This window comes from Sarcophilus harrisii, chromosome 1 (assembly GCF_902635505.1).
Source record: "Sarcophilus harrisii chromosome 1, mSarHar1.11, whole genome shotgun sequence".
NCBI lineage: Eukaryota > Metazoa > Chordata > Mammalia > Dasyuromorphia > Dasyuridae > Sarcophilus > Sarcophilus harrisii.
Genome location: NC_045426.1, coordinates 272,030,479 through 272,052,479, shown reverse-complemented (window position 1 = coordinate 272,052,479; position 22,001 = coordinate 272,030,479). Strand labels below are relative to the sequence as shown.

Here is a 22,001-nt window from a genome sequence, read left to right as displayed (position 1 = left end):
CCATGGCATGACCACTTGCACCCTTGGGGCTATGGGATATGAGTCAGTTTTGGTAGCATCTCCTATACACAGCACATTTAGCACATAATGAGCTCTTTACAGATGCTTGTTTACAAGGTAATGATTCTGATAACCTCACCTTTTAAGTTGTTTTGAGATCAGCACAACACATACATACACACAAATGGAGAACTATAATTCAAATAAGATATATAGATTTACTAGTCAATTCAGCTCTTCAGATGCTCATTCTTTTAAATAACAAATGGCTAACACTTGTATTTTTTTTTAATTAAAGCTTTTTATTTACAAAACACATGGATGGATAATTTTTCAATAATGATCCTTGCAAAATCTTGTGTTCTAAATTTTGCTCTCCTTCCCCTCACCCCTTCTCCTAGATGGAAGGTAATCCAATACATGTTAAATGCAACACACACACACACACACACTTTTCCTGCTGCACAAGAAAAATCAGATAAAGGAGAAAACAACTAAGAAAACAAAATAAAAGCAAACAATAGCAAAAAGAGTGAAAATGCTATGTTGTGGTCCACACTCAGTTCCCACAGTCCTCTCTCTGGGTGCAGATGGCACTCTTCCAGTAATTGTATGATATTGGAAGTGATCTGAATCATCTCATTATTGAAAAGAGCCACGTGCATTAGAATTGATCACTGTATAATTTTGTTGTTGGGAATTACATCATACAAAAAGACCCACTTTGGGTACCTCTTCTCCTGGCCCTATCGATATTGCCTGCTAGCCCTATGCTATAGGCAATTACTTCCCTCTCTCAGGGCTTTACTTCCCCTCATCTTTAAAATGGATGGTGATTCCAAACACATGATTATTTTGAAGATTATCTCACTTAGATAATGGATATAAAGTTCCTATGTAACCATGAAGTATTATAGAAAAATAAACGGAATCTTATTTCCAATAAGAAGAACATCTTGACTCTCCCCTGCACACCTGCTTCCAGATAAAGCTTCTATTTCTGGCTAGGGCACCCAGAACCAAGTTTGGAGAACACCATGGCCAGCTTCTTTGGTGCAAATCTCCATCCATCATTTAAGTTCCCCAATGATTCTTTTTTTTTTTTTTAATCTTTTTGTTTACAAAACATGCATGGGTAATTTTTTCAAAACTGACCCTTGTAAAACCTTTGATTCCAAATTTTCCCCTCCCTTCCCCCATTCCCTCCCGTAGATGGCAGATAGTCCAAAACATGTTAAATTAACACATTTTTTTTTTAAATTTCAAGTCATAGGATTAGCATGTAATATATCATTAAATGAAAACAAAATAAACATCATTATTTTTATTCAACAATTTGAAAATTAATGTTTCATGCTCTAATTCAATTTTTAAAGGATTTATATGTCTTAGGATGGCATTTGTAAAAAAATTCTACAAAATATTTCATTTATGATTTTCTATGATAATTACATAATACTGACTAACGAGCTGGACAAAAAAAAACAATAAAGTAGCATATGTTTAGACATCATACTGCTTTAAAAATTGTGAACTTTTATTTTACGGATGAATAGGCACAGTATTAAAAAACTAATAACCACAAGGTAAAGTGGTAACTGAAGTCCAATTAGTGTTGGTGACTAAAGTCCAGTTATTATATTATATTGTATTATTATATTATATTGTTCCAGAATAAAATTAATTTTCTTCCAGAATAAAATTAATTTTCTTTTAAAAAATAATAATCATAATGCCAAACGTTTTTAGACCTTCAGAAGTCTAAGTACTTTACAAGCAAATTTGCTTTAAAACATTTCTTTAATGTCTCAATGTGCAGACACATTCTCATCTATAGCATCCAGGAATGCCCAGTGAATCTTTTTCAATAATCTGTAGTACTAGATGTCTTTTACATTTTTCCATTAAAAATCCATTTAAATTAAAGCAGAGTTTACAAAGAGCGACGATATTCAACTTCTCATAGATGGTCTGAGTTTCAGACAGTTTTCAGGAGAAAAGATTAAATTTCTAGAGGAAGTTCCAGGAGATCTAAGATTGATTCCTGATGTGGAAAGTGAACAATTCATACTACTGGTTCTCTCCTTTTGAAGTGTTTGCTCCCATTTAAAATAACCACAGTTCTTTCTATTCTTTTGGTATTTCCCAACAGGACAACTGTAGAAGGCTTTGCCATGATTTGGTCCATTATTAGAAACAAGGAGTCTTTTAGACCTCCGGCCACAGTTACATAAAGGTGGTGTCATTTTCCTATTCTGCCAAGGTTCTTGCAAGTTGACGGTACATTTTAAGACAGAAGGTGTCATCTTCAGAAATGAATTTTTCAATGGGGAGCAATGAGATGTAGGTTTTTCTTCATGTATTGTAAAAGACTGTTTTTTTGATCGCAAGAAAACCTGGGGAGTAGATTTTCTTTTAATGACCATGGAATACGGAGGCTGTGGTTCCCCCAGTATTGAGGGAGGAGATAAAACAGTCTTAGATTTGCTCAGTAAATTTACTTTTAAGTTAGGCAACTTAAAAGTATCAACATTTGAAGGCTGGTTTGAAGATTCCTTTACATTATAAATAGTAGTATGAGGGCTTCTGTAAACAACAGACCCTGATGTCTCAGGGGGTTGTTCTGCTTTTCCTAAACATCCCAAATCTGTGCAACTTATCATTGTTTGTTCTTTCAAAATCTTTTTCTTTTTCTCAGGCTCTAATGAAGTGCTTGGGTTTGAGTCATTAATGGAAGACACAGAGTTTGTGTTTTGTTCAGGCCATGAAGCTGGCAGTAAAGCTACATCCTCCCAATCAGCTAGCATTGGCAAACAGTCAAGGCTAGTACTTGTATCTATATCAGAAATATTGTTAACAGATGAAATGGTAGTAGAGACAAGCACTAATCCTGAATCCAGTGTTGAAGAATTATATTTAGGATTATGGGTAAGGTATTCACCTTTTATTTGGTTTTGGATGTACCCTGGTGAATTAGAATTGGGTGGCTGTAATTTCCCAGGAAGAAGAGATGATTCTTTAACTGAGAAACAACTTTTAACCTCAGTAAGATTTCTGGTACTCTCTAATGGTAGGTAATCTTGATGTAAAGAAGTTAACTTTAGATAATTTTTTCCATTAGGATTTATGATATTTTTACCAATGTTAATTTCACCATTACAAAAATCATTCATGCTTGAAGGCTGGATTCCATTCTTACATCCAGGGGCATCTTCAGTCTGATTCAGATTTAAAGCTCTGGCAACACAATTGGGACTCTTCGCTGAATGTGGTACCTATGAGTTTCACAAACAAATCCAAAAGAGCTTTGGCAACTAGGTGATCACAGTTCCTAAAGTACGTTATACTGCATGACAAATAAAAAAAAACCACTATTGATTGCCTTAAAATAACTATATTTGAATTGTTTGCTTACCTAACAAAACTATATTTATCCCTCCACCCACATAACTTGAAATGATAGAAAAAAATAAAGCAAGATACCACTAACTTTATCTAAAGATTTAGTAATTTTCATTATGCAGCCATCTCTGATCATGCGCCAAGCCAGATGGGCAGTATTCCGAGAATCATCCAATCCTAGGGAAAAAAACAGCCAATATTATGCCTTGTGACAGTATAAAGAAATGTAAGAGAAATACAAAAAAGGCATATTAACAGTACAATAGTTTGATTTTGTTTTAAACCACAAACTTAGTGCTTATGCAAAACTACTGAAGTATTAATGAAAACGGAAATTTTTCCGTGTCTTTTTATTAAAAAGATCAATAGTAATTTAGTCAATAGGCCAAAAAAAATTCATTAAGATTTTTGAAGTAATACTTACTTGTACCCAAATCAATTTCCTTCCTTGTTCTCCATTCAGTCACTATACTCTGAACATGTTTTACTTCATGTGATCTCCCACTGCAATATTCTCATATTAGGGACCATAAATAGTCACTAGATGGCAGCAATTTACTTCCTATGACTTAAGGACATGGAACCATTAAAGTACTAATATCATCCTCATTCTACTTACCCATATGGAATCTTGTTCAGCATTTGAAAGAATCAAATTATAAATAAATGCATATTAGATCTCCCAGATACAATGTGCACTCTATAATTTTAGCTAAAAATAAATCAGTTTTTAAGTCTTTCTCACCAGAATGCTCTCGTCCTGAGAATTCTATTCCCAGTTCCTGCAATGCACCACTTAGCCCCTTTGGCTTTCTCCTATAGAAAATCTAATCAAATAAAAAGATGTGTATTTATAAATACAGGATAGTTATTTGTAGTGAAACAGATTATTAACTTTTATACCACGAAGACCAAAAGGACAAAGCTTTGCTAAGTTCAACATGTCCAAAGCTGCAGTCTTTCACCTAAAATCCTCCCCCTTCCTCCCAGATCAAAACCTAGATGTCATCTTCAGCTCCTCCCTCTTTCCCCTATGTCCAGTTTTTTGTCAAGTCCTGTCAATTCTATTTCATCACATCTTTCCTATATGTTTCATTGTCTACTTGACACTGCTATACTCCTGACACAGGCCCTTACTACTTCAAATGTGGGCTACTAAAATAGCCTTCTGGTTGCTTTCTCTGGCTCAAGCTTCTCGCCACTCCAGTCCAGTCTTCACTTTCACAACTGTCAAAGTGACCAATGTGCAGTTCTGTCGATGTTATCTCCCTAGTCAATAAACTCTAGTGGATCCCTATACCATCTCCAGGATCAAATAGAAAACTTTGTTTGATTTTAAAAACCTTCTATTGACCTGGTCTCTTACTATCTTATGTTTTACTCCCATACATGTACTCTAAAATCCAGTTATGTAGGTCTCCTTTCTCTTCCTCACATCAGACACTTCAGCTCCCCACTGTACATTTTCCTTGGCTGTGCCCTATACCTGAAACACTTTTCCTCTTCAATTCTACCGTTTGGCTAAATTATCCATTGAAATCCCTCCTGTCTTTTTCAGTATACTTTTATTACCTCCACTTTTATCAGGAATATATTTCATTGGTATGTAATTGTATGTTGTCTCCCCCATCAGATTGAGAACTCTTTGAGGACAGGGATTGTTATTACCTTTCTTTGAATACCTAGCTGTTAGCATAGTGTAGGCACTTAATTAACATTTGAGTTTTTAAAAATCCATATCCTCTTCCTTCCATTCCCAAACTTCCCTAATTGAGAATGAAATAACAACAAATAAGAAAAAAAGGAAGTGGATTGGGTCTAAGCAAAAGGAGATTCTGTAAGACTTAGCTATTATCAGCCAACTGGGAAGTTTAGCTAGTTCAGAGTGATAAAACTAGAGGCATTGGTTTGGAATTTCTGCCTTGATTACTTCCATATAAGTTTTGCTCCTCTCTCATTTATCCAAGGTCCCCAAGACCTTTCCTCACGGCCCCGATAGTAAGCAACAAAGCTACCACTTGATATCAGTTCCTATCTCTCTACACTGAAGAGGATTCAGATGCCCAGGTATGGGTCTAGAACTTTCTCTTGCTCTAGTGTCCAGCCTTTTCCTGTACAGAATGTTACTGGTCAGACCCTGTCCCCAATGTCCACGGCCCTTTATGTCTCTCTCTCTCTATGCTGACTTGAGCTAGCCTTTTTCTTGGATTTCCTCATCAAGATTCAATCTGGTGCATTTTCTTTGGAGGAAGATTGGTGGGAACCCCATATACTTCTTACTGCTATTCAATCATCTTGACTCCACCTCCAATAAATGCTTATTTACTTAACCACGGATTAGCATTTTTTCTGATTTTTAGCTCTGATTTGATATATGCACCTGTTATTGTTTTTAAAAATCTTATATATTAGAAAATTACTTATTTACATCAAGCATATTATTAAATATATTAGAAATATATGAACTTTTTAGCAAATAGAGCAGTGGCCCAGGTATTAGGAAAATATGAGTTCAAAGCTGGCTTTCAATATTTATTAATAGTATAATCCTAGGCACATCACTGGAATCTTTCTGAGCCTAGCTTTCCTTATGTATAAAAAGGATAGCACTGACCTTACAGGATTATTAAGAATCACTCATATAAAGTATGTGAAGTGCTTTGAAAACTTTAAATAGTTTTATACATATAAGCTATTATTATTTCAGAGAATATCTTTTAAGGAACATGAATACGTGTACATATCTGGATTCCTATTGATGATTTTCTCACCTTATAAGTTGCTCTGAGGTCTACCCAAGAATTCAAGAATACAGGCTTTCGCAATTGTTTCCGTCTACATTCATACTCTAAGCAAACTCCCAAGTCCCAATCTATGTGAAATAAATGAAATAAAAGAAAAATGTTATCACTGTTTATTTATACTCTCACTAGCTAAATTTTATAGTTCATAAATAAATACTGGAAGAGTATAATGATAAAATTATAACTCCTTGGTCAGTGCTAGTGAATAATATCATTTTTTATAAGATCAAAGAATTTACTGTTCTTTTAACATCTTATAATATAATTGTTGTATTTCATGTAGCTCATTTTTAAGAAATTTGCCTGTGATAGAATTCCTCAAGCACCAAGACAAACTAAATATTACAAAAAGTAAGAAAAATAGTTTTAAATTATAAAACCCTACCTATAATATAAAAACATTGTAAGCTTTTAGATAGGCAAATGTTAATGTGGTATCTCATGTCTCACAGTTCCCTGATGTTTTAAACTATAACGAGCTGTATCTCTATTCAGTTTCAGCCATTCACAAGCACAGACACAAAATGGACTTCATACTGCTTTCTCCCTAAAACCATAAAAACTGTAAAAGTTCCTTTAACAAATGCTTATCCCTCTCCCTCCCTTACATCATTCCTGTTCTGCGCACTCACTGTGACTTCAAGCTCCTGGATTTTTCAATCTATCCTAGTTAACCTTCATCCTCAGGCACAGCAGTAATGTTCTCACTAATACACTAGAATTCCTCTCCTTTGCTATATCTGCCATTGTGCCAATCTCAAAACCTGAGTGAACCTAATTTTCAGCAGTTTAATGACCAAGATTATTAATGAAAATCATAAAACAGAGTGGATTGACTCCAAATCAATTCAGCACAACAAATATGTGTTAAGTATCTGCAAAAAAAAAAAGGCTGTAGTACAAGAAGCTGGAGGGAATTCAAAGAAAATGAATAAGACATGGCTCTTGCCCTCAAGGAGCTTACAAAAGGAAATAACATGTATAAAAGTACTTTGTTCAAGACACAAAATATGGTTGAGTCCAGTGAGGAAGAAAAGAAACTGATGTGGACATATAAGAATGCACCAGTGAAGTTCAATTTAAAGAGAACTGTATTCAAGAAAGAATTAAGGATAGTAAGACAGAAACAAAAAGCAGGAGTGTTTAAGCTTAGAATGAGCTGAGGCTGGTATACTGAACACTAAAAACAACAAGGACTGTTTTGTTTAATTGCTTTTTTTTTTTTTTTTAAATACTACTAGTCAAGAAAAATATGGAAGAAAAGATAAGATTGCTTCTAAAGTTAGATACAATAATGAAAATGGGAAAGAAGCAGAACTCCTCAATCTTATTCTATTTCTATCTTCCCTGCAAAAAAGAAGGATCTTTGGACCAGAATAAAAATGCTTAACAGGGAATTGAAACCCAAGATAAGTGAAAGAGATAGTAAGATCCTTCTTGCCCTAAATGAATTCTATTCACCATGTGCAGGGTACTGAAAGAATTGGTCAATTCAAGTACAGAAAGCTTGTAGAGAATGTAAGAAGTGCCATAGGGTTGTAAAGGAGTAAATGTCCTGAATTTTGAAAAAATACATAGAATCTGCAAACTACAAGCCAATAAGCTTGACTTTAATAATTTGCTGTAGAATTTTTCTGGGAATCTAAGAATGATTTGTGAACATTTTAAAGTTTAATTCATGTTTTCTTTTGCCATCGATCATATCACTTCTTTGTAAATGCTCCTTTCCTCTAACTCTTACCTTCAGCCCTCTCTTGTTAACAAAAGAAAACCGTTTTACCATTGGCAGTGTGGTAGTGAGAACTATATTCCATCTTTAATTTCCAATACAATCTAACAATAAGAAAATGTGTTTGACCATCAGCTCTTCAGAATCAGTATTATGATTGGTAATTGGATTTGTGAGTATTTAGAAGAGGAAGCAGTCAGCATGGTTTCATTAGCAACAGATCATACTAGATTTACTATTGATATAAAGAAGAGATATCTGTCCAGATGCAAGTTGGAGTATATGACTACTCATGTCTCTCAACTCTGAAATTCCACGATTCTATTAAGTGCATAGGAGAGATATAAAACATAATGAAAGATCAGAAGGAAAGATAATTTCATACTAGGTATATCAGAGAAATCTGAATGGAAATTGTAGATTAGAGCTGGACCTTTAAGCAGTATTTTATTTTATCTTTACCAGAGAGAATATCTCTCTAGGGAATTACATGGAAACAGAAAAATGCAAGTAACAAAGAAAATAAAAAGATGATAGACATGACAAATCTTAAAGAGAAATATGAAACAAATGATTAAATATATGGACAGGGAGTGTGGGAAGAAAAGCAGATAGAGGAAGCAAATCATGACTTCAAAGTTTTAAGTCTAGGTGAATGGGCTAATAATAATGCAATTTGCAGAAACAGGAAAGTTTGGAGACGCCTAATAGGAAAGATGCACAGTTTGGTTTTGGGAATGTTATAGTTATTCCTATTTGGTCTCCTCTCCATTTTCTCTTCTCTATAAATTATCTTCTAATAGATCATTGGATTGATCTTCCTAAAGCCCAGATCTGATTATGTCCTCTCCCATACCTCAGCACCTCCATTCTAAACTCTTAAAACTCCAACAGCTTATAATGTCTAACAAATGAAATCTAAATCCTATAGACTGGTAGTTAAAGTAGTCTATAATTTTGCTTTAGTTTCTCCTAGCAATCTTCTGTTATTCCTTTTCACATACCCAATGCTCCAGACTGGACTACAAACCATTCCTAAAACATTCCACCCTTTCTGGCCACTGTGCCTTTATTCACTCTAAAATGTTCTCTCTCTCATTACTGCCCTCAAATTCTTATCCGTCCTTTAAGGCAGAGCTCAAAAATAGGAATCCATGACCCAATGAGGCCAACTGAGTAAAAACAGGCTTAGCAAACTCACATCCATTATCACTAGATACAATAGAAGCCATGGGAAGAATCATTGTAGAATTGAAAAAGCAAGAAAGGCTTCGTAGAGGAAGAATTAAAAAATAAAGAGTGTTTTTAATAAACAGTAGGTGTCCCTCAAAGGGTGGAGCAGAGAAATATATTTCAGAAATCAGAAATGATGTGAGCTAAATTTCTTGAGGGCTAGGTCATTCTTAACTGCACTACACTCCGGAAAATACTTTGCATAATTAAGCTGCTTTATAAGGATGTTGAAAAGATGAATGATAAAGGAAAAATATTCAAATATTATTACCAAATGAAGATAGCCAATTACATCATACTACTGCTTGTAGCAATAAGTATCTAAGTAGTAAAGTAGTAGTAAAAAGAGCCTGCTTTCTTTCTCAACCTTGGGAGTCTTAAAAGATAAACATGAAGTAAGACCTTTCCTTATTCAGGTCTATGGATATAGAAATTTTCACCTTTTCATCAAATTATCATAGTAAAGACAAATGATCTAAAAAGTTCTCAATAGAATGAAATTTAGACACACATGAATTTAATTACTTGAGCTAACATATACCAAGCACTCTATTTGAGGTATGAAGGAGCTGATCCAAAAGTTATTGGTAACCACAAGTTTCCTGCACAAAAAAACAATTTAAAAATTAGCTCCTATTATTCTTAATCTTATCTGTGTTTAATCTGAACATCTTATCTTCCTTAACAATAACATGCCTTACAATAATAATTCCATACTGATCCCAAATGAAAGTTCTTTATACCTGACCAAGTAACAAATGCACATAATTTTACATCTGAAGCAGAATTATCTCTAACACTGGGAGCAAAAATTATCTTCTTCTGCTGTTGAATTACTTGAATCCATTTGCAGAACTGTGATAAGCAAATCTTCAAAGGAACTCCTTCATCAACTTGAGCCTAAATACAATACCATAAAAACACATTCAGATATTACATGTTTAGAAATGGGCACATGAATTTTTTAAATGAAAAGATTAATTTATCAAAGTGGTTCAGTCTTGATTTCTAAGAATCAAGTAGATTCTTTTGAATTTGGAAAGTAAAATGGAAGTAAATTTTGGAAGTAAAAATCAGCCCTTCATAGCATACTATTACAAGTTATTACAATTTACTATTACTATTATTATTATAACTTACTATATATACAGCTATAAATTGGGATGAATAAAAATAAAATCATACAGTAAGACTATGACCAAAAATAATTCCTCCAGAATTTTCAGAAGACAAATTTTTGTTACTTAATTTCCATAACTGTATTTGATATTAATTTCTCCAAGTATATTCCTTTTCTAATACACTTATATGAATGACTATACATACATATGTATATATAGTGTGAGTATATGTGCACACATGTGATCTTTGAACTAAAAGATATTTGGGGAAAAGAACATTTTTCTGAGCCTTTAATAAATTTAACTTCAAAAATCCTTCATTTTCGAGTTTGTCCCCTAACAACAATTTATTTCTAAATTTTCATATTTATGCCATACCTGTTTTATACCTGTCAGTTCAACACAAAATTTGGAAAGAACTGGATGTTCCTCAGGCTGGACATAGGTCTGGAATTCAGACTCAATCTCTCCAGTTAATGTATTTAGAAGAACTGCTGGAAATTCAACTAAAAAAAAATGATCAATATATATGTTAAAACAGAATTAGCAAATTACATCTTAACTACCACAAATTAAAAACACAATACTATTAATGTATTACCAATAAAGTTAAGTTAGGATTGAAAGAATAGTGAAAGGTGCTATGGTATCTGAAGAGGCTGTATCACAGTTAAAAGTCCTAAGATCATATAATTTGTTCTCTTCAAATAAAATGTTGGCTATACTAAATGATTACAGCTAAGCATGAAGACAGAAAAAGTAGTGAGAAAAGGATCAGACTTAAAAGTTAAAACAGCTGGGAAACCATCCAATCCAATCACCTCACTTTACAAAGGAAGAAACTGATTTTTTCTTCAATAAGTTATTTGCTCACTACCTGGAACATCAGTATTTTTATACAAGTAATTAGCATGCGTGTATAGAATTTTCTTTGTTTTAGATCATAGTATAAATATGATTTCTTTCAACTCTTTATTTAAATCAGATCAATTTTACAGTAACATACCAATACATGATGTATTTTATTCTGAAAAATAACATTTCTAATGTTAGATTCTAAAATTATTTATTATGATTGAATACATGTTAAGATGCAAGTCACACACATACTGTTTTAAGTTTTATTTCCTCTGCAAAATATAAACTCAAATTAATTTAGTTTTCATCTTAATTAAACTCACTATCTGACATATCTTTTCATTCAGACTTACTTATCTCCTGGCTATAGTGGCGTTTTCCATCATTCCAGCATGTTGACTCAAAATCAATGATAATTAAGTAATCAAATAATTGCTCTGCAACAGATCAAATTATTGGTTAGCTTAGCAGTACTTAAAATGCTTTGCAATACAAAATAAGATGAAACTAAACACACTACTTACTTGACCTGATTCTACCCTGCTCATCCTTATTAGCAGGACTGATGGACTTCCTCCTAATTAATCCAAGTTGTCTAAAAATGTAGATCAAAGATAATCATTAAAGGAGTATACTGGACCTTTCTTTGCCTACATATTGTGAAAATGAACAACAGAGGAAATACTATCATACTATAAGAAATAATCAACAGATTGAGTTTAGAAGAACTTGCATGAAATAATGAAAAGTGAAATAAGTACAACCAAGAGAAGAATGTATATAGTAATGGCAATTTTGTTCAAGGAATAACTGAATCATTAAGTAATTTTGAGTATAAATCTTCAAATCAACTACAAAGGACTTAAGAAAGATGTTATCCACTCCAGAGAAAGAACTGATAATTGGAAGTATGGATAGTATAGCGTTACATATAGAGATAGCTAGATATAGACATCTAAATATCTATGTATTCATATTTATATTGAATAGTAGCCTTTTTCAGTACAGGGTGGGAAAGGAAGACAACAGTTTTGAATTTAAAATGTAACCAAAAAAAATTTTTTTTTTAAATGAAGAAAATAGCTATTGAAATTGGAGAGGTATGAAACAAAGGCCAATAGGGATATTGAGAACATTGCCCCATTTGGAAAGCTCAGGCAATAGCTATAAATGTGTTCCCTATAGTTATTTCTGGGGCTCCCTTATAACAAAATTGCTGTGTGTGATCCTTATCAAAACAGGAATGAACAGAAGCTAAAATTACTATTAATTGTAGTGTGATCTGATATTAAGACTAAGGAGTCAAGAGACTAAATTTTTCTTTTAATTTCTCTATGAGTCTCATTTTCTACAACTGCAAAATGAGGCTAATGTGAATAAAGTTTAAATAGTAATGGAATGAGTATTGGACTTATAACAAGGTTCTCCACAATCTGATCCTTACCTACTTTACAATATCATTTCATATTATTCTTTTTAACATAATCAATGTGGACAATTAAGCTCTTTCCTAAACTTGATCTTCTACCTCTATATACTCACCTAGGGTTAGGCCCATATTTGAAATTTCTCATGATCTCTTTTTTTTTTTCTTTCAAGATTTCTTTCAGAATCTTTAATTTTCATCCAACTTCTCCAAAAAAAAGGCTTCCTTGCCCTGCCCCCCCCTCCATTTTCCACAAATACTCCTACAGCACTTTGCCTCTCTTGTTTAACTCTTAACTTTGCAGTACAACTATGTACATAAATGTCATATTCTACAATTACTTCACACAATATTTAAACTAAAATGAGACTGTCATTTCTTTCTTGTTATATCCCTTGTACGTACTATAGCATGTCAAATTCTATGAGATTTTTAATTTCCTCACCTATAAAGTAGGCTCATTACAAGATTGTTACTAGACTTAAACAAGAGCATGTACATATGATACTTTAAATTTTTTAAAAATAATATTCCATTTTTCCCAATTACATGTAAGAAAATTTTTAACATTTTAAGTTTTAATTTTCAAATTGTCTCTCCCTCCCTGACCAGTTAAGCAGTCGGATATAAGTTATACATATTCAATCATCTAAAATATATTTCCATATTATTTTCAAAATCATTATGACATTCCATTTTGTGAGAAAAAAATTCAAAGAAAAAAAGGAAGAAAGTGAGATATTGTGTGTTTCAACCTGGATTCAGCCAAAAAAGGAAAAAATAAGAAATTATTTGCTTTAGACTGTATTCAGATGCCATCAATTCTTTCTCTGGAGGAAATCCAATGGAGGATTTCTCTGGAAATCTTCTCTGGAGGAGGATTTCATTATGAATCCTTTAGGGCTGTCTTTATTGCTCTATTTAAGTTATTTACAATTAAAATATTGCTATTTCTGTGAACAATGTTTTCCTGGTTCTGCTCACTTCACTCTTCACATTCAGTCTTTCACTGTAGAGAGCCGGAACTTTGGAGTATACTTGAAACAAGGTGGAATTGATGAGATTATGGTTCTCTAGTTCACACATATACTTAATACTTAGTATCATGATGTAATGGTTCTCTAAGTTTACACATAATCAGTATGCTGTAATGATGTAATTATAATAAGGTACATAAGGGCTAAGAAGGACTGGAAGAGACATTCTATCTTTGACCAGCCTTGTGGTGGCTCTCATGTCTCCTGCACTAAGATCAAGACTGGTCCAGAATAAAGAATCTAGACTCTATTCTTGACCATTCTTGTGGTGTCTATCCTGATGAGTGAGACCAAGGCCCTTCCGGAGGACCTCCAGAAAGCTAGCCCGAACATTACATTTCACATAAGTTTTTCTGAAATCATATTGCTCATGATTTCTTATAAAGTACTTTACAAATCTTAAAATATTAAGTAATACAAAACTATTATTATTGTTAATAACATTAATCTCACACATTGAAAAATATAGAATAAATAGAAATTATAAGTCTTTGTGAAAATAAAGATAAAAGTATAAAGAGCTGCTATAAATTTAACATAGATATGAAATATGTAGTTGAAGTCAAGTATGAAGCTGTAAAGAAGTATACTATTATTCCTGCTTTTATATGTATTTCATTCAGTTAAATATTGGGCGGCTATTATATTGAGGGAAAATAGTACACTACACCAGGCACATGGTTAGGTGTTTAATAAATACTGATGACTTAACTAGGAGAACTGTTAGAAGGTAATGGGTAAGGAGTGTTGGACCCTTGCATTTTTACTTCCTGTCCCCCACACCTGTAATGCTCTCTTATCATCTCTGCTTTGTGGCTTCCAGTCTCAAATTAAATCCTACCACCTACAGGAAGCCTTAATTCTGATGCCTTCCTTAATTTTATCTAACTTATCCTGTCGATTTTTACATAGTTATTTACAAGTTGTCTCCTTCCTTTAGCTCTTGTGTTCTTTGAAAGTAAGGCTCGCTGGGTGTCTTGCGCACAATAGGGAATAAATAAATGTCTGACCGGAGTCAGGAGCTGAGAGACCCTGAGCAAGTCAAGTGAACTCTGACTTCGTTTCCCAATTTTTAAAAAATAGTATCTCCAGGATTGGTATGAGAATTAAATGTGGGAATTTGTAAAGAACTTTGTAAACCTTAGTGTCGTATAACTGCGAGGGGAAGGCAAGTAAAGTATCACGTTGAGGTTTGCAAAGTGTTTTATATCTCGCTTGATTCTCACATCAACTCGGTTAGGAAGATGGGATTATCCCCATTTTACAGATGAGGAAACCGAGTTTGAGAGGTTCCAAGACCAGGCCCCGGTCAGTCAGGATTCGAATCCAGAAATGTACAGATGCACCCCATGACCTCGCCTCGGCCCTACTGGCGGTCGGGCAACATCCTTCCCTCCTTCCTTCAGAGCCCAGACTCAATGGACAGGATCCTGCAGGGAGTGATCCCAAGGGTGCACGAACAGGTCCCTAGAATGCAGATACGCGCATGCGCTTTCGCTCGCATCCAGAACCCCTACTCAAGGCGCGTCGGGCTCTACCCCCACCCCCTCCCCCCACCCCAACACGCACGCACTCACAAACACACACACGCTCACAAATATACCGGGCCAGCTTCTTGGTGGCCATTGCCTCCTGAGACTTCCCGGCTCTCCTTTCCCGGCCGACCAAAAGCCAGCGGGAAGCCACTTCCCTTCATTTCAAACTTCCCGCGGCCTTTGATGGCGTCACTTCCGCCACCGCGCTTTTCTCCTCCCTCACCCCCTCGGACGAGCCTGGGCGAATCGATGTTTTCCGTTCCTCCATTGGCCAGGCCTTGGGGGATGTCTTGGAGGTTTTAGCCTGGGACCGCAACGCTGCCTGTTCGCTTGGAGCGCGGACCCGTAACCCATCGAGAAGGTGAACGGGGAAGGGCATCCTGGAGCAGGGAGAGGAGAGGAACCGGGAGCGGGGTGGGGGGAGGTAGCGGCCTGGGCGGGGGCAGCATCACTGGGAGGAAGGACCGACAACAGAGCCAAGGCCTCATGGGGAAGGAACCCTTCAGCGGGGCCGGGACGAGGAAGGAGGGAACGGAGAAGAGGAAGTCCTGGGGATCGGGGTCCGGACCCTCCCCCCTTCGGCGCATTTCCGCTTTTTCGGGCTCTTCCCCCTCCTCCCCTCCCATCTTAAATTCAACAACATTGTATCCGCTTGCCTTTCGTGGTAATCAGGAAGCATTTACTATTATGTATTTGTTATATTTACTGTGTGCCAGACACTGTGTTAAGCTCTGGGGATGCAAAAGGAGGGAAAAGACAATCCCTTCTCTTAAGGAGCTCACAGCCTAAATGGGAACTTGTTTAGTTAGTTATGATACTTTGTATATTAAAATATACGTGCTATCGCTATTTTGTATTCATATGTAAATATATTCCTCATTAAAATGAGGAATATATATGATGTATATAACATAGATTCACAAATGTGTATACATATGTAGTGTATAGAAACTTAAGGAAGATTTGCAGAGATCTTTATGTTATCTTAACCACCTTTGTAGGTGGGTGTGATCTTACTCATTTTACAGAGGAGAAAATTGAAATGGAATGGTTAAGTTACTTATCCAGGGTCATACAGCTAAGTAATTGCCTGTGGTTGGATTTGATTTCGGGTCTTCTGACTCCTTTTCTGGTACTCTACTACAAGACCCAGTTAATAAGAACAAAGCACCAACTAGTATTTATAATAGCCACTATTTATGTATCATGCTAGTTGCTACATTTGTGTATTTAGCATTTATATATTTGGAGAGTATTCTAAAAGTTTTAGCGCAATTGTAAGCTATTACATTTCAAGGTAGATCTATGACCCTAAGCAAGTCACATTGCACTCTTTCTGACTCAGTTTAATTTCCATCTTTTTTTGTTAATTTATATGGTTGGGTTTTTTCTCTTTTTTTTTCTTTTTGATCTGCTTTTTTTTTTTTTTTTTTTTTGGTATGGCATGACATATATATGTTTAGAAGAATCTTTGCACATATTTGGAAAAATAAAAAGCTATTACTAAAAAAAAAAAAAAGAAAGAAAGGGGTGCTAATAATAGCACCTATCGCCCTGGGTTTTTGTGAAGATAAAATGTTTTAATGTTTATAAAGCACTTTGCAAACCTTAAAGTGCTATTAATAGCTAATTATTTTAGGAGGTAGTTGGAAGAAGGCTGGTAGTAATGGTTCTTAAGGGTTCTAATGTGGGTAATGATCTGTTGACAGAGGGATCAAGAAGAAGAATGGATGCAGCTCTGGAAGAGAAAAGCAGAAAGAGGAAGCAGCCACAAAATGAGCTTTTCAGAGGGTCTGGGGAAGATACAGCCACTAGAAATCCAGATAATGAAGAAAGTCACCCTAAGTGGAAGGTAAGTGCCAACTAATCACTATCTTGAGGTTGTTGCTTTCCCTAGTTACCAAGAGTTGAAAGATTTTATCATAAGTAGGTTCCACAGAATCCTATTTCAAGATCTTCATGGTGTTATGGAAGTGAACTCCACAATGGTGACTTGGTGGGTAAGCCCATTGAAGTAGGCATATTGTGGTGCAAGAGGGGATGTAATAATAAGGACAATATGTAAAAGTTAAGTACCAACTATGCAATTGAAGTAACTCCTCACACTTTTTGTATGTTGTTCTTTTCTAAACCTACTTTAGACTCCCATTAATATTTTTTACCAAATGAATTGAAGAACATACCTTGTAGTGTCATGAGACAAATGAAAGGAACACTTAACTTGGTGGGCTTATTCTTGTTTAGTTTGAGGTCTTCTCTCTGGAGTTTAATGCTTATGGCTATAATCTTACCATAGTAAACAAGTTCTTGATGAGCATAATCACATATAGGTTTAGAACTAGAAGTGACCTTAGAGGCCATCTTGTCCAAACTCCTCATTATGTAGATGAGACACTAAGCTTAAAAGACCTATCCATTGTCATGCTTATACTAAATTGTAAAACCAAAAATCAAACCCAAGTCCCCTGAATCCAAATCCAATATTGTATGTGTCATACTGCCTCCCCAGTTTAACAGTAGGAAGGAAGGAAAGAAGGATTTATTTAGGGCCTATTATGATCTAGGCATCGTGCTAAGCATTTTAAAAACATTTTTATTCTCTCAACCATTTTGAGAGATAGGTGCTATTATCATCCCCATTTTGTCGTTAAAGAAACTGAGGCAGTCAGATGTAAGTCATTCAGGTAATAAGTTTCTGAGGCTGGATTTGAATGAAGATCTATGTGATTCTAAGCCTAGTACTCTGCTACATGAATGCCCCTTTTCAGCCAAACAAAAAACTATTTAGACATTCATTGATAGGATCTGAACATAGACTATTATTTTGTTTTTAAAACATATTTTTACTTTGCTTTTTCATCTGCAAATTCATCAGTGATTATGAGTGGCTATTTCCCATATTTGTCCTTTCAGAAAGCTCGCTTATCTACCAAGTTATTTGTTAACAACTGCGAAATAAGCCATGACAAGCTACGTGAACTGCTGAAGTCTGCAGCATTGGGAAAACAGCACAAATCCACTGAACAAGAGCTTTCTAATTTGGGGTAAGTCAACTTGGGTTTTATGTTTATATTATATATAATCACATTGCAATGTAATTGGTTTCCTTTGTTATCCTATTTCTTTTTTTTATACATTTAAAAATATTCTGAAAAGGGGTCCAGAAGCTTTATTCAACTGCCAAAGAAATCCATGACATAAAAGAAAGATTAAGAATTCCTCAACTAAACTAAGGTATGAAATGAGTTTGGCCACTGTTTGTAGGGACCAATTTTAATCTATTTTATATGTTTATTTAAAATTCTGCTATACTCACATGACCAGAATGGTGGCTGGATACCTTGTAATAACCCCATTTTCTCCAATTTTAAATGCCACACCAGGGGAAAATTGGAGTTAATACATAGAATTTCGCTTTTTCCAAATTGCTTGGCTTGTGACCATTCTATATGTGAAGAATGTTTATTTGACCTCTGATAACAGCTGGCCTCATCACCTATTTAAGACACCAGTAAATATCTGTTAGTTTTTGATAATCGTTTTTCTGCATGCCTTCACGTTGTTACTTGAAGCTAACTTTAAGGTCTTGCTGTTGCCTGTGTATTGCTTTGATTTTTCAACAGCTGGTGCCATCTTTCACACCCAAAGCATCTGAACAGTGTGGTGGTTATTGTTCTTCAGGGAGTGAGTCAACTGCATTTTTACAAGTTCTATTTACAGTTCAAACACCTCCGAAAGGCGTTCAGACATGTAAGTTAAGAAAACCTTCCTGTGTAGCAGTCCTAACCAGGTCTTCCTCCTTTGTTGCCTGATATGTTATCTCAAGATGTACCTTTTTTCTTGTGATCCTAAAGATTCCATTCTGTTTTAGACACTCTTCCTGTAGCCAGGTCTGGATTGCTGTGGTAAATGGTATTAAGGTTCAAAGCTAAACTTCTAGACAGACTGTATTACTGACTTGCTTTCTCGGTTAGCTTCCCTGTTTCCTTTCTTGTAAAATGGGAATACGACTACCAGCTTGATTTACCTAGGATAATAAGGATCAAATGAGATAATAGATTGAAAAGTACAGTGTCCCTATGCAGATGTAAAGTATCCTAGGAGGCTGTGTTCACCAAGCAGTTCTAGTATAGTCCTTAGTGGCTTTTGTTGACCCACTTCATTCTTTATTGGAATGATTGAGGACAAAGGGATGCTTAAGGATTTTGATAAAAAATTCGGTTAGTAACATTTGAAAGGTGAGAAATAACAACAACAAAAAAAGGTGGGGGATCAAGAAATAAGTGAACATTTTAAGTAGGTAGTAGAAAGAACAGGAATAATGGCTCATATTTCTTTGTATACTTCATAGAACCTAATATTGTATTTAGAATGTACAGAGCAATAAGAATTAATTTGCTGAGTGAATGGTGAACTTGAAAACTACCTGAGAAAAGACAACGTAATTTTCTAGGCACAGGCAAATACATGTATTGCCCTTTCTTCTCTATTTCAGACACCTGGCAGTGGAGAATCCTACTAGAGACTATTATTCCAGGGACTGCACAGGTCACACTCTGTATGTGACATTTTAGGTGTTTAAATTCTACAAAAAGGCTATTTCCACTTGTAGCCTACGTTGAAACATTGTGTGAAGTTTTCCCGTTAATATATATAAATTGATTTTGGAGAAAAACAAAATGGTCTCTGGCCTAAAGGAACTTACATTTTCATCACATACACAGCTAAATCAATTAGAAACAATATATAAAGGTTTTTAAAAATAAAACCAATGTATTTTTTGACTGAGTAGTAATACTGTGCAAAAAGACTGAACTTAATTAAATCGTGATTCTCCATACTCCTAATTTATATCAACCCTGGTTCTCCTAAACTTAAAGTGTTCCCTTAAGGAGAAGGGAGTTTTGTACATGTTTAGATATGTACATGAGAAGCACATGACATGAACTGGTATGGATAAAGCCTGATTAACCAGGCTTAATCTATTAAAACATAGCTTAGGACCTACTCACCTCTCTTTTGTACCATATAATAACCTTCTTAGTGTTCTTGCTGTCTATAGTCTTTTCTTTCATCCATCCAGAACATGACAAAATACTTTTCCTGAAGCACAGGTATCTGATTGTGTCTCTCACTGCCCTGCTCAGAAACCTTAGTGGCTCCCAGCTGTGTTGGGGAATATTTAAGTAACTTTTTAAGATCTTTCATAATCTGATAACTCTTACCATTCAAGCTTTTTTTTTTTTCATATTATCTCACCCTCTAATGCATTCAGTATTATGAATGTGTTGTTAGCAATCTTCCAGTCTCCCCCAGTCTCCAGTCCCTCCATTGGCTTAGAATGTACATATTTCCCCTTTCATTTCCGCTTAGTGTCTTTTCTTTAAGTCCCAGTTTTGGTGCCATCTTTTTCACATTCTTCCTTCCTTTCCTCCAGAGGGAAGTGATCCTTTTCTCATTCAATTTTCTTAGGATATTTTTTCTACTTTTATCATAATCTATCTTCTATCATACCTGTTTGGATATCTTCCTTCTCCTCACTTTGATTGTAAGTGTGCTTGAGGCCAGGAATTAGGAATTACATCTTGTTTTGTCTTTACCTTTCCAGTACCTAGCATGCTGCCTGGCACCTGGTTATGTACTTATTTAGTAAGTGTTCAATTAAAACTAAGAAAATTAATTCATAGACACATCAAAATACTCATAGGTTGCTAAGCAAAAAATTCTTGCCTCTGTTAAACTGAACTGTCTCCAAGAAAGTCAGATCAGAGACTAAAGGATGAAATGCATGAATATTGAGAGCCTAAAAATTTTAAAAGCTACCTAATTTTAACAAATATATTTTATTTGGGTGGTATTACCTCATTATCTTTTCAGGGGTGTTAGTGAAAATCTATTCCTTTTTACTCACTGTTTGCACAGAGATTCCGTTTGCCAGCTCCATCAGCCAATTTTCTAGCAGATATTATTGGAGAACAACCTAATGGAAATAAAGAAGAAAAAATCCTGTCTACACCCAGCACCATGCAAGGTAGAGATATAAATCTTTTTTTTTTTTTTATTAATAACTTTTTATTGACAGAGAGATATAAATCTTGTCAATGATTTGCTCCTTCAAAAGGATGTTATGAAAGTATTAACAGTTCTATGAACTAAAAACATTTCAAACAATTTGTAAGTGCCATTTTACTTAATAATCTGCCCCTGTCTCTGGGACCCGGTTCCCACCATTATTTTCTCTTTGTATAATTTCTCTATTAGCATCTTTTCTTCTACCCACTGTCATATGCAGGTTACTCTCTTGAAAGTGTTTTTCTCAGTACAACTGGTCTTTCTAACCACTGACGTTTTAATGATTTAACTTTGTTTTATTTTTTTGTATGTTGAGCGTTGAGACTTTTTCATAGTTTGTTTTCCCCATTAAAAAAAAAATTTCTGAGGGATGGCTAGATAGCATAATGGATAGAGTACCGGCCTTGAAGTCAGCAGGACCCAAGTTCAAATCTGGCCTCAGATACTTATTACTTCCTAGCTATATGGCCGGGGCAAGTCACTTAACCCCAATTGCCTCAGCCAAAAAAAAAAAAAAGAGAGGGGAAAAAATCTGAACTTTACAAACATCAACTAAAGTGAGGACTTTCATATACATAGTAGAATAGAGAGTGTTGTGTATGAAACTATGAATCTTTTAAATACAGCTTGATTTTCTCTTCAAGTATATAATAAATTTTGTATTATTTTCAAAAGTCCTGCTTGTCTGTGATTCCTTTTGATCCCTTTTGGGTATTAAAAAAAAAAAAAAACACAAACATTTCAACAATCTACTTGTTTTTTTCTTTTCTCATTTTGGAGAACC

At 34.8% G+C, this 22,001-nt stretch overlaps 2 protein-coding genes across 14 annotated transcripts in view; one reads left to right on the top strand and one right to left on the bottom strand.

Annotated features, from left to right (window-relative positions):
* ACSM3 (acyl-CoA synthetase medium chain family member 3) overlaps window positions 1-22,001 on the top strand; it is an 81,796-nt gene that overhangs the window by 34,077 nt on the left and 25,718 nt on the right. For 5 of the 13 annotated variants that reach the window (XR_004230214.1, XR_004230215.1, XR_004230205.1 and 2 more), the window contains exons 1-5: window positions 15,536-15,809; window positions 16,855-16,997; window positions 18,059-18,189; window positions 18,769-18,895; window positions 21,068-21,176. Coding sequence is in view for 8 of the 13 variants with exons in the window: in XM_023497413.2 (XP_023353181.2) it covers window positions 15,632-15,809; window positions 16,855-16,997; window positions 18,059-18,189; window positions 18,769-18,895; window positions 21,068-21,176 (688 nt within the window). In the remaining 5 variants the exon portion in view is untranslated. The other 8 variants (XM_031942321.1, XM_012542749.3, XM_031942310.1 and 5 more) reach the window with 8 other exon arrangements.
* ERI2 (ERI1 exoribonuclease family member 2) lies at window positions 1,689-15,303 on the bottom strand. The gene is made up of 9 exons (XM_003761451.4): window positions 15,214-15,303; window positions 11,672-11,742; window positions 11,501-11,584; window positions 10,668-10,795; window positions 9,912-10,068; window positions 6,174-6,274; window positions 4,148-4,229; window positions 3,491-3,579; window positions 1,689-3,275 (listed from the first exon to the last, which is right to left on the bottom strand). Exons 1-9 carry the CDS (start codon window positions 15,234-15,236, stop codon window positions 1,953-1,955), a joined length of 2,058 nt encoding a protein of 685 aa, XP_003761499.1. The 5' UTR covers window positions 15,237-15,303; the 3' UTR covers window positions 1,689-1,952.

Coding starts and splice junctions, on each gene's coding strand:
- ERI2 (XM_003761451.4), bottom strand. CDS start 15,236: ATGGCCACCAAGAAGCTGGCCCG. Junction 10,069..10,667: donor AACTGACAGGTATAAAACAG/GTATGGCATAAA, acceptor TATTGTATTTAG/GCTCAAGTTGATGAAGGAGT. Junction 3,276..3,490: donor TTACTAAATCTTTAGATAAA/GTTAGTGGTATC, acceptor TGAAACTCATAG/GTACCACATTCAGCGAAGAG.